Source organism: Toxotes jaculatrix, chromosome 11 (genome assembly GCF_017976425.1).
Source record: "Toxotes jaculatrix isolate fToxJac2 chromosome 11, fToxJac2.pri, whole genome shotgun sequence".
Lineage (NCBI taxonomy): Eukaryota > Metazoa > Chordata > Actinopteri > Toxotidae > Toxotes > Toxotes jaculatrix.
The window spans coordinates 16396263-16413336 of record NC_054404.1 but is presented as its reverse complement, the minus strand read 5'-3'; the positions used below and the strand labels follow the sequence as shown (position 1 = coordinate 16413336).

The 17074-nt window shown below is 39.2% G+C and overlaps 4 protein-coding genes across 7 annotated transcripts; 3 read left to right on the top strand and 1 right to left on the bottom strand.

Annotated features, from left to right (window-relative positions):
- Positions 1 to 89: 89 nt before the first annotated feature.
- Positions 90 to 2666, top strand: si:dkey-76k16.5 (uncharacterized protein LOC566887 homolog). Its single transcript, XM_041050485.1, has 5 exons — positions 90 to 576; positions 691 to 798; positions 902 to 1022; positions 1685 to 1817; positions 1942 to 2666. Exons 1-5 carry the CDS (start codon positions 502 to 504, stop codon positions 2339 to 2341), a joined length of 837 nt encoding a protein of 278 aa, XP_040906419.1. The 5' UTR covers positions 90 to 501; the 3' UTR covers positions 2342 to 2666.
- A 624-nt stretch (positions 2667 to 3290) lies between these two features.
- On the top strand, positions 3291 to 5736 carry si:dkey-76k16.6 (uncharacterized protein LOC566817 homolog). 3 transcript variants are annotated; one of them, XM_041050487.1, is made up of 5 exons: positions 3291 to 3446; positions 3585 to 3672; positions 3771 to 3875; positions 4753 to 4879; positions 4991 to 5736. In XM_041050487.1, exons 1-5 carry the CDS (start codon positions 3375 to 3377, stop codon positions 5388 to 5390), a joined length of 792 nt encoding a protein of 263 aa, XP_040906421.1. In that variant the 5' UTR covers positions 3291 to 3374; the 3' UTR covers positions 5391 to 5736. The 3 variants fall into 3 exon arrangements, with proteins under 3 accessions (XP_040906421.1, XP_040906420.1, XP_040906422.1); XM_041050486.1 differs by having other exon boundaries at positions 3562 to 3672; positions 3767 to 3875; XM_041050488.1 differs by having other exon boundaries at positions 3305 to 3446; positions 3562 to 3672.
- Positions 4500 to 8050, bottom strand: mgme1 (mitochondrial genome maintenance exonuclease 1). Of its 2 annotated transcripts, XM_041050483.1 has the most exons (5): positions 7193 to 8050; positions 6832 to 7063; positions 6604 to 6736; positions 6189 to 6319; positions 4500 to 5704 (listed from the first exon to the last, which is right to left on the bottom strand). In XM_041050483.1, exons 1-5 carry the CDS (start codon positions 7707 to 7709, stop codon positions 5665 to 5667), a joined length of 1053 nt encoding a protein of 350 aa, XP_040906417.1. In that variant the 5' UTR covers positions 7710 to 8050; the 3' UTR covers positions 4500 to 5664. The 2 variants fall into 2 exon arrangements, with proteins under 2 accessions (XP_040906417.1, XP_040906418.1); XM_041050484.1 differs by lacking the exon at positions 4500 to 5704 and having other exon boundaries at positions 6185 to 6319.
- Positions 8051 to 8254: 204 nt separating this feature from the next.
- snx5 (sorting nexin 5) lies at positions 8255 to 16131 on the top strand. Its single transcript, XM_041050482.1, has 13 exons — positions 8255 to 8435; positions 10112 to 10216; positions 10339 to 10449; positions 10707 to 10828; positions 10940 to 11063; positions 11422 to 11517; positions 11628 to 11733; positions 11878 to 11953; positions 12183 to 12222; positions 12337 to 12423; positions 12667 to 12826; positions 12937 to 13022; positions 14678 to 16131. The coding sequence occupies exons 1-13, from the start codon at positions 8400 to 8402 to the stop codon at positions 14726 to 14728; spliced, it is 1200 nt and encodes a 399-aa protein (XP_040906416.1). The 5' UTR covers positions 8255 to 8399; the 3' UTR covers positions 14729 to 16131.
- Positions 16132 to 17074: the final 943 nt, after the last annotated feature.

Sequence of the window (17074 nt, the reverse complement as noted above, 5' to 3'; positions counted from 1 at the left end):
TTCTAGTTTTGGAGGAGGAAGTACATTTTCATGAATAAATAATAATCAAGAACTTTATTTGTCCCCTTGAGGGCCAAATTTTTATAAACATAATAATAATAACCACACGTTTTAACACATAATATGAACTAGCATCTTGACAAAATAATACACATTGTGTGACTGAAAAGGAGCAGGAAGAGTGGAAAATTAAGTTTTCTTTCATTTCCTTAATGGCATTCCTGAACGTGTTCGTCAATACGGATTTTATTTTGAAAGTCAAAAGGGAACCATTTCCTTTTAAAATAAAGCTTTTATTTTTTTAATTTCAGACAGCCAACTATTCTGTGTTTGAGCCAGTGATTTTACAGCCATTAGTTTGAGCAGGCAAGCCCAAATAGTGTGTGGGCGATGACCGACTATACATGATTTATAAAGGCTCAAGCAGTTTTAGTGGAACAGATAAGTTGACGCCGACAGTCAGGATAAGGTTTGTCAGTAACGAAGCTCCGCTACTTAAACATGAAGGTCCTAAACAAGGAGGAACTGCAGATTGCTGAAGGAGTTCTGCTTAAACACTTACCGAAGAGTTTTAAGGTAAGCGGCTGCACGCTCTTTAAAACAGATTCTTCCTTATGTCAGCGCTTAATCGAAGTGCACTTGTAAACCAGTGTAGCTCCAACCCCCCCTTTTTTTTTCTTTTTTTTTTAGGTCTACGGATTCCTATATGGTATTAACAGGAATAAACCAAGTACACTGGAGGTACTCGTTGATACGTGGCCTGACTTTAAGGTCATCATTTGCCGACCTGATCCCATGGTGAGTTCACTTCCCACTGGAGAACTGAGTACATCGATGCTTTACCAGAATGTCAAAGTTTTTGTATGCCACACTATTGTTATGTTTTGTGTTTGCCTGACAGAACAAGCATGCCCTGGAGCTGAGGAGAAAGGTGACATACTACAGCATGGATGAGCAGATTTTAAGGAAAGTGCTGACTGAGGAGAATGCACTTGACTGGAGTACTTATTTCCTACTTGGAGGTAGGTTTGGAGCACTGTAGAGAACAGGTCTCTTAATTATCAGTCATGATAGGACGTCAGGACAACACAGGTTAATTGTACTCAAGAACTGTACTTGATTATAGTTTTAAGTTATTGCGATTTACTTTTTTATTTCTATTTCAAGCTGTTACACTTCCACTCTGATACAGCTCAGAGTTAAACACCGTACACTTAACTACAGCTATTTAACAGCTGTTGTTACTACTTGTTAAACTTGAAATGAGCATTTGAAACACATAGTATGATGAGCTTATAAAACATGATTCATTATTAATGCATTAGTAATAATAATGTATATAAGTAAGTTTTAGTTTATACTTTATTAATCCCTCAAGCTGGGGAAATTACTCTGCATTTTACCCACACCAAGTGGACGAATACAATTAATAAAAGTTTAATGTACACAGGGGGCATTTCTCTGCACTGAGTACTTTTACTTTTGCTACTTTAAGTATATTTTGCACATTGTAACATTTTCACCACAGGTTTTTAACTGGTAATGGAGTATTGTTGCAATTTGGTTTTTCTCTTTTACTGAGCTACGGGTGTGCATATTTTCTCCACTACTGGTACAATCCTTTGCAAAGACAAATGACAATAACAAACAAATAACATTAACATGAATAATGTTTGTCCTACAGGATTTGACTTTTCTCATGCCCCCATGCTCAAACAAGTGTCTTCTGACAGAAAAGTTAACAACAAATGCTATACTTTGGTGCATCTTCTGTATTTGCCGGACAGCAGCCATCTTCTCACACCGACAGTTGACAGGTATGTTCAGATCATCAAATGTACTTTAAAGGATACATTTCAGTTAAATCTGCATCAGGGTAAAGTAAAACAATATTTTTTCTCCTCTCAAATGCAAGGTTATCAGAATATTTTTTCTCTACAGTGAGCTTGAATCAAGGATTTCGACACTTAACCTTTCCCATGTTGACCTGGTGAATAAGACCTGGAAGTTTGGAGGGAATGAGCAGGGTTACAATAACATTAAGAACCTTATCAGCAACTTCCCGTCATGCTGCATCACTAATGGCCAGGGTCAACCGGTGTCCTGGATTCTGGTATACGATTACTGTGCCATGGGTATACTGTACACTCTGCCAGAGCACCGAGGGAAAGGCTATGCCAAAGTGCTGGTCAGCACCATGGCCAAGAGACTCCATGATGAGGGCTACCCAGTCTACTGTTTCATAGAGGAGGACAACTTGGTCTCCTACAGACTCTTTAAAAGTCTGGGCTTCATTGAGGAGCCCTCATACAGGGCAGCGTGGTTCGAATTCAACTTTTGATTTTGTAACTGGTGTAATTTTTTTGCAATTCTTGTTTTGAAAGTATAGCTGACATATAAACATAACTTGTATCTTAATGGATAAAAATATGAATGAAATGTAACCAACATTAAAATGAATGAATAACACTTACTGTCATTGCTATATATGACATTTTAAAGTAATTGTAATCTTCTTGGTCATACTGTGCATTGTCATATTTTTTAGTCCAAACTTTACAGCTTCTCCAAAGCATTGCATCCAAAAATTGATTGTAAGAATATTGGTATGCGTTTAAGAGGCATTAGCTGACATAAATAAATAATAGTCTTTTATTCCTGTTTTAAAGAGAGGGTGTGTTCATCTTTGCATATTACTACAAAAGCCAGTTTCAAAAGTCAGTTTAGTCCATGTTCGTGCGTTACTGTCGTTTTTATGTTTTTAATATTTATTTAATTTATGCTTTTCACTGGCTGCTTCAACACAGCAATTTATTCTTATCTATCTGTCCATCAATCCATCCACGTTTTCATCTGCCTCACGCTACACAGTGGTGCTGGAGAAACAGTGCAACAGGCTGTAAACTTTGCCTTAAAATGGCCAAGGCACAAAACCCACTGTGATGGAAGTAGACACTTGTGTTGTGACTTGTGTTCAGGAATGTGCTCACGCTACATGTGCAGGGCGTCGAATTATATCTTTTTCCTGTTTATAGATATGGTGCAATGAAGAAAAGACATCAGTGATTATATAAACGTAGGCAAAAATCAGTGAACTTAAAGCTCATGAAGATGTAAAAAAAATTACAAATCTTTAATTGGTTTTACAAGATTTTACCTGTTTAACAAGAGGTAGGCAAACGAATTTTTTGTTTTCTGCTTCAACTTCGTCCTGAACTCACGTGTCGAAAGTGCGAATCAAAAGCCGCCTACAGGCAATTGTCCATCTAGTTCGGAGAAGCGCTGCATACTTCCACGATCTTCCAAACTGTACGCTGGTGTTTAGTGCAGGATCCGTGTTATTCCTGATTGGAAAGATATCATCAAGAAATAGCATGGAACTGTCCGGAGAGCAGCTGAAAATAGCCGAGGCTCGGCTGAAAAGATATTTACCTCGGTCTCAACAGGTGTGTAAAGTTATTTACCATATAATAAATTCATCAGGCGTCGCTTTTGAATGTACGCTACCTCATTACGAACTGATCCATTAGCTGGTTTACACACCTGTGTTTCATTTTGAAGGTTTACGGTAATTTGGTCCTCAGAAACAGAGTCAGGTCAGACCCTGTGACGGTTTTAGTGGACAGATGGCCAGAGTTCAGTGTCATTGTCTGCAAACCAGAATACGAAGAGGTAACTATTGATCTATGTGTTTATATAGATATATTTATATATATCGTTTCTTTGTCTCTGCATACATTGTCTTCACATCTCATTTTTCTTTCAGAAAGGTGATCTCTTCAAAGACGTTCTGATTTTTGCAAACAACGAAGCTCTTCTGGAGGAAACCATAAGAAAGTCCTCCGTTATTGATTGGACCAGGCCCCTTTGTCTTGGTAATTGCAATAAGCACTTTTGATCTTCTCATTGTCTCTTGAATAATAACGTGGGAGTCAGTTCATTTAACTCTTATCCTGTTCTTAACACACTGTATGGTCATTACAATACCGTCATGGCATTAATACACTGATTTATGCAGTCCTATTATTCAGCTTTATTTTTTTTAAATGAAGGAATTTGCCATTAAATGTTAATTCCTACATCTGTCAATAACTAGATGTAACACTGGAAATTAAGTTACAAAACCTGGACATCTGATGTTCTGTTTGACATGATTTTTGAACTGCTGCCTGTTAAGTCAAGGTATCAAGGTATAAACGTAAATGTGTTTTGAACTTTATCTTTTCTTTAAATCCGTTCAAAGTCCTCCCATTGTTTCATGTCATATTATTTAGTGATCCGAGAAATATATGACACCCTTTTATGACATAATCCTACACTGCAGAAAGTTACAAGGGCAAAGATCAGTACTTTAGTAGCATTTTTGTGGTTAAAAGACTGTAAGGTTGTCCTGTAACAGCAGAGCACTAGGGAAAGAAATAGGTAAATAAGGAAGGAGAAACTAGGGAGAAAGGAATTGATGAGAGGGGGTTTATATCATAAAGGAACAGAAGTCTCTATTATTGGATGATTATGTAAAAACATTTATTACATGTTTGCTAATCACAGCAGCTTTTTGATCTTTTTGTCTTCTAAACATATCCACTTTTGCACATTGAAGGTTTCAAAGCAAGGTGGAAATAATTTCTGACAGAATCTTTAATCCCATTTAAATAATACAGTTTCTCAGTACTCAAACAGAAATAGGAAATTAAGTTTCACACATTTGCAAACAGCTTTTCAGAAAAAACAACTTCCTTTCTCCTGTCCAAGGAATCAATCTTCAACACATGGAGGTATTCAAAGCAGTGGCATCAGAAAAAAATGTCCCCAGCAACAAACTGGCAGTGTGTCACATGATGATACTAGAGGACGTATCCAAGCTTCCATCTATAGACAGGTAGAGCCTATCCATGCAGTGATATATTAATTCTAGTGTGAGACAACAACGTTATGTCGGGTTTGTTAATATAACGGGATTCTGTTCTTTCTCCTTTCTGTTCTGCATCAGCTCAGGGATCTCCCTGAGCTCTCTGGATGAATCACATATTGGCTTGGTAAATCAGACATGGAAGTTTGGAAAGGATGAGATGGCTCTGAGGATGATCCGCAATATGACTGTACACTTCCCCTCCTGCTGCGTGCTGGATGCAGAGCGAAAGCCTGTGTCCTGGATCCTGACCTATGCATCGTGTGCCATGGGGATGTTGTACACTCTGCCAGAGCACAGAGGGAAAGGCTATGCCAAAGTCCTGGTCAGCACCCTGGCCAAGAGACTCCATGCTCAGGAATACCCAGTCTACTGTTTTGTAGAGGAGGAGAATGTGGTCTCCCACAGACTCTTTAAAAACTTGGGTTTTACTGAAGATCCCTCATACAGGGAAACCTGGTTTACTTTCAATGATATGTAGATTATTTCAATGAAGGGGAACTTATCTGTGTAATATGTTCTAATTAACTGATGAGGCCCCTATATTAACAAATTAGGTTCAAGATGTCAGCTAATGAATTTACATTTGCCGTGAGATAAACTGAAAATGCTAATTAGAAATTAGCAAAGAATGCTAATGTTTCTGCCTTCCCACTGTACAGGTGAATGTTATATTTTCACTTCAGGTTCAGGTGCCTTAAACTGACACAACCTGTCTCATGGACATGAACCTTGCAGATCTCTCTTCAAACATTTCACCTCTTTTCTGGAAAAGCACTTGATGCATGACTTGATCTGAAAAGAAAAGAAGAAATCTTAATGTAAATAATGTGCTTGTTTATCACCCTATGTTTCACTTTTAACTTTTGCCAACAGATTATTTAGTATCCTGGCCACTCTGATGAAAATTAAATTAAAACCTGTGGTAGGAAACACCAGTGCTCATTACCAAACAGTTTTTCATAACTTTAATAATCTGACTTATAAAAGGTCAAAAACAATGAGAAACCATAACAAATGACTAGAGTAACTCCAAACTACTACCTAATTAATTAGTTGTTAAATTGATTTGAAATTCCTCCTAATTCAACAAAAGATGAATCAACTAACCATTTCAGTTTCACTAGTTTATGAAAGCAAATATTATTTGTGAGACCCCGTGGATAACTACATAATTTAACTGCATGAATACATTTATTTCTGAATAAAATCCATGAAGTGGAAATGGAATTGAAATTATTTTGAAAGGAATAAGAAAAAACTGTTCTGAGTGCTTCACCTCTGTTCTGTGAACGCCTCAAGGCGTAGCAACCAAGTTTTCCAGTACTCTTGCATCAGCTCTGAGCTCAGCTGATGAGCATGAGCGGGTGAGCCATCCTTGTAGGCCACTACAATGAGTCCATTTTCAACCTGCAGTGAAAAGAGATAAGTGGCATATGAAGTTGAGTAATTTCCCCAGGAGGGATCGATAAAGTAATTAAATTTAAATTTAAAAAAAATTGCCTATGTGTGACACACTGTGGCAGACATATGGTAACCACAAAGATCAATGATTTCTATGAATCATTTTAATCTATCAATCTATTTCTATCTATTAAGTGAGGGACCTGACATCAGACTGTGAGACAGTTACACAATATGAGTGAAAATCAGAGAATTAGAAGGTCATCACATCATTTATCTCAACAGGACACCTGGTATTTGTAGTTTCCATCGCTGTTCAAAGCCCCAGCGTAGGCTGCCACTTGTATAGGGTTGTCATATGTGTTGCTCAGGAATGGTTTGGGCTTTTCTGAAGTCTTCCAGTCAATAACACATAGTACACCTCTGTGGACAAAAAAGGGGGTGAGTGTAGCGAAGGTAGTGTTAAAAGTCATGTCTGGTATGGAAAAAGCACAGTCTACCTGTGTCTGCAAATTTACCTGTAGCGAGCGACACAATCCACAATTCCCATGTAGTTCAGGGTGTCATGTTGTACAGTGCTTTCAATAGCTCTCACTGCACTGACATCCTCCAGTATGTGAGAGACGCTCTCCATGTATCCCTGTACCTCAGGTGGATGCTCTTGCGTCTCTGCGGGCTGTTTGTTCTTCTCACCTGACGTCAGAATATCCTCCAACACTGAATGGAAGCTCTTCCCTTGCCTAAATATATCTGATTGAAAACAACTGTGGGTCACTTGCGAATCTCACATCGAAGATTTCACATGAATATCACAAATACACAAGTAACAATTTGAAGTTAACACAGAGAAACGTGTTCGTAGAATGTTACAACGCTTACTCTGACTGTATTCTTTGAAGCCATCCTCTCCAAGCTCTGCGATCATCCTCCTCTTCCATCTCTCCAGGTAGAAGATCTGCTCTGGGGAAAGCGTCTGCTGAAGAATGCGGGTCACACTCGGCACAGAGGATCTGCCTTGGTCCCTTTTAAACAAAATCCGGGTTGGAAGTCCTGGTTCTGGCTCCTCTGTTTCTACAGTGTTTTCGCAATGTAAGAAGGGATGAAGGTTTTTAGGTTCCTTCATTTCTGGTCTTGTGGAGGGCGTCTGAGCTTTGACAACACGTCCATAAATGTGCTCGTCTTCTTCTTGGAGGGTCTCTGGGGTTTGGGAACTGACCCTGGAGGACATGACAGACTTTACAAGAGAACTGTAGCGCTCACTGTCCACCAAGCTGTATGGGCTGCGCCTTTTGGGGGATCTTAGGCAATTGCAAGCAGATAAGTTTCTCACGGAGAGGGAGGCGCACTGATGGACCATGATGGCTCCAACTGATACCACACGTTTAAGAATGAACATTTTGACGACTTTCACACAACAAACTTGAAAAACAGTCTCTTATAGTAGCTGCCTAACTACACACAACCGCATTGGTTTCGTTATTTTTTACAGTACATTTTGACGTCGGTACTTGCCCCAACTTGTCCCCGAGTTACTCCGCCAAATCAACACAACTGTTTCTAAACGACGCGCCTCTTCTGTTGCACAAGCTTCCGTAGCTGGGAATTGTAGTTCCAGGTAAGAATTCCCGACTGCAGTTGAAACAGTAGAAACTACATTACCCATAGGTTCATTGTATCATTGAAAAACATCCGTGTAGTCATTGAGTCGGAGACGGTACTCACTTTCGCTGCTCTCATTCACTATTTTTTGCTCCGGAGGCCTTATCTTTCGTTAACGGCAAAAACGTTAACCTCACTGTTTAAAGCAATTTATCATAAAGTCAATGCTACGTCAAACCACGGGTACAGAAATTTGATATGACCGATTTCGTTAAAAACCAATCGTAGCTTTAGTAAGTTTGACATTATCCAGTCAAATTCGTCGTAAGGCGGGATTTGATCTTTCCTCACCAGGATGGAAGCGAAAAAAACGATTTGACAGCTCGTCAGGCAGCTAACCAGTAAGCGGAGGGAGAGCTTCCTGCATATAGTTTTGTTATTTGGGTTTTTGGCCTGTTCTTGCTATTCAGTCGATTCAAATTCCACCATGACATCCACCTTAGACGAAAACAGCAAGGAAAAGGTAAGTTAAATGGCTCTTAGCACGCAAACCGCATCAAGAATCATCCCTGATAACATAAAGATAGCTAACAATGTTGGTTGCTTTCTGGCAAGTTATTACCGCTAACTTTTCTGCCTACATAACGCTAGCCTCCGGCTAAAGCTAGCTAACGTTTTATCGGTAAAGCTACCGAGATGTTTTTAGCGTTAACTTTAAATGAATATTGTTAGTCGGAATGTCTGCAGAGGAAAGCGTGGTTGGCTAATGTTACCTAACTTACTGAACGTGTTTAAACAGGCAACGGTAAACGCCATCTGATTATTGCAGCGTTTAACGCTAAAGTGACAGAAACGAAACATAACCTGTTTGACATTAAGGGGTCTCCTCGACTACAATATGAGTACATGAAACTTATGTATTGCGGAGCTGTGCAGTACACCGACCAGTGACAACTCACTGGACTGAGCTAAAATTATTAGCAGTCTGACAAAGTGTCAAGATACGTTAACTGTACGTTAAATTAAATGAGCATCCTCTGTTTTTTAGAGGTTTTGATTCAAACTTACGGTCATTTTGGAGAAAGTATCTAGATGATTTAGATTTGTATTGCTATACTAATATGAATTTATTATATCCATCTTATGTATATCAGTGAGATAAGACTACAAACTGCCGTCTCCAAAATGACCACAAAGTTGTATCAACACCTCTCTAAAACGGTTACAATAAAAACTGCACATTATAACCTTAGTGATGGGTGTACCCATTAAACTGGCACCTAGATGTAAGGTGTTTTCTTTCACAAGCAAGGCAGGAAATTAAATTAAAGACTATATCTGTTCTTTATGTCATAATATCAGAGATCAACAAGGGTGTGCAACTAGCTCTTAAACCAAACAACTGTGTCGACTGGAGTCTGTACTTACTGTTAGATCCAAAACTGAACTGCCTCTTCACCTTATACCCAAAACCCAAGGCTCCAAACTCATGGAAGAATGAGTGCTACAGTTTTGGGTGAGGGCTCCTGTGCATGTTAGGATTTTTTTTCTTCAGTATTGATGATCTGAATTCTGTGGACTTTGACAGTTCCCTGTCCAGGATGTTTTCCTGTTGTATTTTCTAACTGAACTCCAGCTGTGTGATGGGCGTTGAATCAGGAAGTGGATGATGGCTTTGGGCTGTCAGCATTGTAAATGCTAACACAGAATATTCCTCTGAGCTGTTTGTATGTTGTCAAGCTAGTAAAGACTTCAGTCACTGAGGATTTGTATTGGCACCTTACTGGCTAAGATTTTGCCGTTACTGTTACATCAATGAAATAGCAATACTGACCTATTATTACAATTCTTGGTATTACTGAACCAGTATTCAAATTGCAATGCTGTGACTAGTGTTTCTGCTACATGCAGTCCCACCTCTTACATAGGATCCCAGAGAAACATCGGAGAGCCAGGACTGTAGTTAAACTGCCAAAATAAAGTGAATCAGACTAAAGTGAATGAAATGGCATTTATGATGTAATTCAGAATGATGACTAAATGAGAGACCTGTTATTTGATGAAAACAACATTAAAAACCAATTGACCACAAAGATAAATTGCATTTGTAACTGATAAATTATATATTTTTATATATTTACATATTAGATCAGTCAGCAATATTTGTTTATAAAACCCTGGTGTATTCTTTCTCCTTAGATGCGCTCTGTGTCTGTGGATCTAAACAACGATGCCTCGCTTCTCATTGACATTCCTGATGCACTCTGTGAAAGAGACAAAGTCAAGTTTACTGTCCATACAAAGGTAAAAAAAAAAAATGTTTGTACCCTAACACCAAACTTACTCTTAACCTTGAAAATATTCCATAAGGATATTTGCTGATATGTTGACAGTTTTCGTTACAAAATAATGAACTCTGTTCCCAGACCACACTTAGCTCTTTCCAGAAGCCAGATTTCTCCGTACCCAGGCAGCATGAAGACTTCATTTGGCTGCATGACACTTTGGTTGAGACAGAGGACTACGCTGGCCTGATAGTGAGTTGCTCTGCTTGCAGACATGACTTGCATACACAGACAGAGGCTGTAATATCACTATATTTTTTTGGTATCTGTACCCATTGAAGAATGGAGAAGTTAAAACAGGGGTAGATGGGCTTTTTTGTTTTGTGTACATTCTAAAACAATCACCAGCTAAACTTTTGAAAAATGTTTTAAGAGTATGTTACACATTAAGACCATTTGCCTTGTCATGGATATTTAAAGTGATTCATATCCTGCTTTATCACTCATAGATTCCTCCAGCTCCCCCAAAGCCTGACTTTGATAGCCCAAGAGAGAAGATGCACAAACTGGGGGAAGGTGAAGCCACCATGACCAAAGAGGAGTATGCTAAAATGAAGCAGGAGCTGGAGGCGTGAGTGTGCTGTTTGAACAAAAGACAAATATGTTGTATTGAATCCTGTAGTCAGTGTCGTGCTAGATGCTTTTACAAAAGCTCAACTATGGTGTTTTATTTTCTTTTCAGTGAATACCTGGCTGTGTTCAAGAAGACTGTCCAAGTGCACGAAGTTTTCCTGCAGAGATTGTCCTCTCACCCCATTTTAAGCAAAGACAGAAACTTCCAGATTTTCTTAGAGTATGACCAGGATGTGAGTTCCTCATAATGCTGACTTCCTTTCCCGAGTTGTCCGTTGGAAAGAGAGGAAGTAGGGTTTACTGGACACTTGTGACACAGCAGGCTAACATCCTGCTGTGATCAGCAATTACACTTATCTATGTAGCCTTTTTCATCCAGTGGCAGCGGTGATTGTTTACAGAATTCGGCTAAGAGTTAAACACTTCATATATTTAAGTAGCAGTCTGATAAAAGAGCACAGGCTGCATGTATTTGTGGACCCTACTGTGACACATAATGACACAAAAAGTATTTGTGCATGCACAAACATGACTTCAGTCATCTTCCGCTCATAGATTTAACATATATCCTTTTCAATTCTGCCATTTTAGCTGAGTGTGAGAAGAAAGAATGCCAAGGAAATGTTTGGAGGATTCTTTAAAAACATGGTGAAGTCAGCTGATGAGGTCCTTATCTCAGGAGTAAAGGTGGGGCGTCTGCATGATCTGCTTGCAGTATTTGCACAACAGCATTACACATGCAGTGTCGTAGACTTTTCTCAGTTACCTTTTTTTCTGTGTGTTTGTTTCCTTCACAGGAAGTTGACGACTTTTTTGAGCAGGAGAAGACATTCCTGCTTGACTACTACAGCAAGATAAAAGATTCCACTACCAAAGCAGAGAAGATGACCCGCTCGCACAAAAGTATCAAAGGGTTTTTCACATTACCATATAGAGTAGGATTTTGAGTGGTACAAAGCTCAACTTGAAGGGAACCTGTGCTGTTGGAATGAATTCAGTAATATTTGGAATTTCATCAGTTTTGATTGATCATTTCTGTTATTACAGATATTGCGGATGATTACATTCACATCTCTGCTACTTTGAACAGCATCTCTGCTGATGATAGTACAGCAAATAAGAAGTGAGTGTAATATATAATTAATAATATATGTGGTTTTTTGTTGTTGTTTTTAAATACATACTGTACTTGGTGTTGAAGATTCTAAGCAATGGTTCTCATTTGGCCCTGTGTTGTGGACTGCAACAAATCAATGCATCTATGGGTCATTTTCAAGAGGCAGGGTTGTGATTATAATTGTATGTTTGTATTCACATCTTTTCCCTTATAAGTGTTTACATTTTTTTCTCAGACACCTGGAGAAGTTGTCAGACCTGTTTGAGAAACTCAGAGTAAGTGAATCCACATGTCTCAACAAACTGGGTCAGTTTTTTTTTTTTTATATTTGCCCTGATTTATTAGTACACTGTGGAAGCTACTGAATATCTTTGTTTGGTTCTCTGCAGAAAGTGGAGGGAAGAGTAGCATCTGACCAGGAGCTGAAACTGACAGAGCTGCTAAGATACTACATGAGAGACATCCAGGCAGCCAAGGTTAGAAATGTTAATCCTCTGCCCTAACAGAAGTGCATGATTTCTACATGGCTGTTATTTTCTGTCCAGCACATTTCCTGTTAAAATCTTTTGCAAGTGTGAAATTCAATGTTGAACTGATTGGTAGATATTTTACAAATGAAGGCAAGTTATTTTTTAAGTTGCTTCAAGTGCAGTTTCCTTTTAAGCTCTCTATTCATTCTTTTCTTTCTCTTGTTTAACTGTCTGGAACTTGTCTGTTAGGACCTTTTATACAGGCGAGCCCGGGCATTAGCTGACTATGAGAACTCTAACAAAGCTTTGGATAAGGCTCGACTGAAAAGCAAGGACATTCCCCAGGCAGAGGAGCACCAGCAGCACTGCCTGCAGAAATTTGACAAGCTTTCAGAGTCTGGGAAGAAAGGTTTGTACATCCATGCGTAATAGGTGCAGACTCACTCTGCACTTTCCTTGTGTGTAAAAGAGTATAACCCGTCCAAGCCCTTTTTAAACTGCACAGTGTTTTCCTCCTAGAGCTTACCAGTTTCAAGGGCAGGCGTGTAGTGGCCTTTAGGAAGAACCTCATAGAGATGGCTGAGCTCGAGATAAAACATGCCAAGGTGAGCCGCACAATACAGCTGACTGCTGCATAAGATAGGCAACCATTCTTGGATCTTTTGCTTTGTGATACAGTCTGATGATGTTTACACAGGTGACATTCATAACATTCCTATGGGAGCATACACTCACTGAGCATTTTATGAGAACACCATATTAATGCTGGGTAGGGCCTTCCATGATTATCTAAACAGCCTCAGTTCTTTGCGGCATGGATTCCACAAGATGTTGGAAACTTTCCTTTGAGATTCTGCTCCATGTTGAAATGATTGTATCACATAATGTCTGCATCTTTGTCAGCTGCACGTTCATGCTGCCAAACTCCTGTTCTATCAACCCCCAAAGATGTTCTATTGGATTCAGACTGAGGCCACTGAAGTTCACTGACCTCACTGTCGTGTTTGTGAAACCGACTTTGTGACCTTGTGCATTATCATGCTGGAAGTAGCCATTAGAAGATGGTAAATTGTGGCCATAAAGTGATGCACATGGTCAGCAACAATTCTTATATCAGTCCACAGTTGATTAGTATTATGTTAATTTTACCATCACACCACCACCATCAACCTGGACTGCTGACATGAGGCATGTTGTGTCCATGGATTCAAGCTGTTTAACCAAATTCTGACCCTACCATCTGCAGCCTCAGCAGAAATCCAGATTTATCAGACCAGGCTACCTTTTCCCAGTCTTCAGCTGTCCAGTTTTGGTGAGCCTCTGCCCACTTCAGCCTCAGATTTCTCTTCTTAGCTGACAGGAGTGGAACCTGATGTGGTCTTCTGCTGCTGTAGCTCATCCATGTCAGGTTTGGATGTGATGTGCATACCAGAGATACTTTTCTGCTCACCACAGTTGTAAAGAGTGGTGATCTCAGTTACTGTAGCCTTTCTGTCAGCTCCAACCAGAAGCCATTCTGCTCTGACCTCTCTTATCAACAAGGCGTTTCTTTCTGCAGAACTGCTGCTCACTGGATGTTTTGTTTTTGTTTTTGGCTCCATTCTGAGTTAAACTCCAGAGACTGTTATGCATTAAAATCCCAGGAGATCAGCAGTTCCAGAAACGCTCAACCCAGCATGTCTGTGTCAACAAATGTGACACAGTTAAAGTCACTGAGATCACATTTGTTCCCCATTCTGTTTGATGTGAACATTAACTGAAGCTTCTGCATGCTTGTATACATTGCACTGTTGCCACTTGAGTGACTGTTTGGATAATTGCATGAAGCAGGTGTACAGGTGTTCCTAATAAAGTGCTTGGTGAGTGTACACTGCATGTTAGAACTGTGATGGTGTTTACATGCTATGGTAAATCAAGCATATTCTTACAGATTAACATTGGTTTCATGTTTCCATAAGTAAGATATGTTGTTTACACACAAGCGAACACATTGGATAAGACACAAAAACATAATTGTAACCGTGATACAAGTGTGCAAGTAAGTGTTTTAAAAACCTGCACCACAATGTAAAGCATTGCGCCAATATTTGTGTTTCTCCCTTTTAAAATTTTGTTTGTGCAAGTTGAATTAAAAGAGGATACAGAAATAACACTTGGCTACTCTGGGCTTGCACCCACTGACAGTAATATGATATGAAGTATTTAGTGAGTATTTTTAATACTGTTACAGTATTAACACTGTTTTCTCCTGTCTCCACAGAACAATGTGACTCTATTGCAGGGATGTATTGACCTGCTCAAGAGCAACTGACATGCTTTCAAATCTTCCTGTCCTACCATCACCAAGTGACCAGTCATAACAAATGGAAACCTGGCGTCCCCGGGGCCTTGCATGGACATGAATCCAAGCCCCATCTCTGCTCCCACCCAGGGGTCTGATGCCACTTTAAAACCCTGCACGAGACCAAGTGTCTTGGAAGCAGAATGTCTTCATGTTTACAGAGCCCCCTGTCCTCTGGTCTGTGGTCCATTCTTTTCCATGATTTATGGAAGTCAAACTCAATGTGAATGCCATTACAGAACGAGGCTGCCACCATTAAGGTCTTCCATATTTTTTGCAGCACCGACACAGGTGACTTTTGGTTTTTTTTTTTTGGTAATTTCTTGATTTGTCATTTTTACATTATGCACATAGTAGAAATCTTGGCTTTTTGATCCTATTTCTGCCACAAATTCAAACTCTAACCCCCCTCCCTCATGTAAATATACCCTTCCCTTGGCTTGGAGAAAGTTTTTTTTTTTTTTTTTTTTTTTCCTTTGCATAGCCATAACCTACGTTTTATGATTTATATGCTTGTGCTTGCATTTTGTTTTGTTTTTTTTTGTTTGTTTGCTGATGGAACCTCTTTATAAAAGCAAAAGTAGTGCCTGGAAAAAACATCCTCATGCTTTGCATTCCTGGGTTCTGAGAGCAGAGTGCAACCAAACCAACCCTCTAGTAATGAAACTCGTGACTGACGTAGAAGACAAGATAGATCATCTTCAAGTGTTCAAAAATAGCTGCACTTCACCTCAGGAATGGACAGTTGGATTGGTCCGTATATTGTTTGTAAGAAGTAGCCTCAGATTCCACAGTTGTCAAAGAACCACACTATTTTTGCAAATATGGATAAATCAGATTTCAGTAACAGATTTGCGAAGGAAAAAAGTCAAACAATAGATCACTTTCATCTAAGAAAACTCAACATTAGTAATGACAATTAGTCTTCAGTTTGGCTTTATTTGCACAAGGCTCCCATTATACCCCTGCATTACATGTATTAGGTCTCTAGCAGTTTTTTCGCCCCAGCCACCTCTGCCCATTAACTCTTTCCTTTACCTTTTAATGATTGTTTTCTTTATTTTACTAAATTACCATTTCTTATTGACAGACTCCGTGTATCAGACGTGATATATTTACCAGATCTTCTAAACAGTTTGTTTATTTAAAACAGAAAGAAAAAAAAAAGATGCACTAAAGAGATGAAAAATACTTTACAATCATGACCAGGCAGGAGTGGAGTGTTAAAATGCATTATAGTTTTTTAAGAAATTGAATGTATTTCTAATGGATTCCAACTGTGTGAATTCCTTTCCATGATGCTTTTCTTACAGAACTTTAGCATTTTATAAATTTTTAATAATGGCATTGAATAAATCCTACTTTCCCAAGTTTGACCTTTGCAGTTCTGTATTAAATTCGAGGGTTTATAGTTTATTTAGTTTGGTGTCATACTATATTCGGAATTGCTTTTCTGTTGTATGAACACACAGAATTTGTATTTTAAAGAGCAACCCATCATACCACTAGGTGGCAGTATCCATCTGTCCATAATGTCCTATTTCCACAGAGTTTTAGTGTGAGGGCCCTTGAATTTAAACACAGCTGTATGCATGTTTGTGTTAAATCCATTGAACCGCAGTGCATCCTGGAGCGGGACATTGTGGTGTATTAGGTAAGCTTTAAGGAAATGCCAGAGTGCTCATGGGAGTCACCACCACCAAAATGCACATTTCATGTCCTACTTTTTAAGCAGCGCTAAGCAACATGGCCTAAACAAATAATCTGCAGTGAAAGACAGCATCCCATGTGAAATTGAAATTTGTGTGTGAGAGAGAGAGAGATCGTTCATCAAACACTTTCTTCTTGTCTTTGCATAACAAGCAGTTTTTTTAATCCAAGATATGTGCATAAAGACCATTTAACAGCACTTAGATAATTCCACACATGCAGCAGTGAAGGGATATACATGAGTGAGACATGAGCAAGGGAGGTTGTAATGAGCATGTGAATAGACAGAATATACCGTACCTGTTCATGATTGATTTGTCAATATTGACATCACCAGTCATGCAGACACAGTGACCTGTAGGGTTTGGTCAATTCACTGATTGGATGAAACTGCAGAGTAGAGCCAATGAGATCATAACACACTATCAGTACAAACAGATTAGTTTGCCAACTGCGATCAGAGCAAACAGGATCTGAAAGCATGGAATGAAAGAATTACTGCTACTGTGGATCCAAAAAACACGGCCTGGTTTTGGAACATGAAGAGGAATGTGTAATAAAAGGGCCAGACTTAAACCTGAGGTGTCTGTTTTAAGGAGCCAGGAG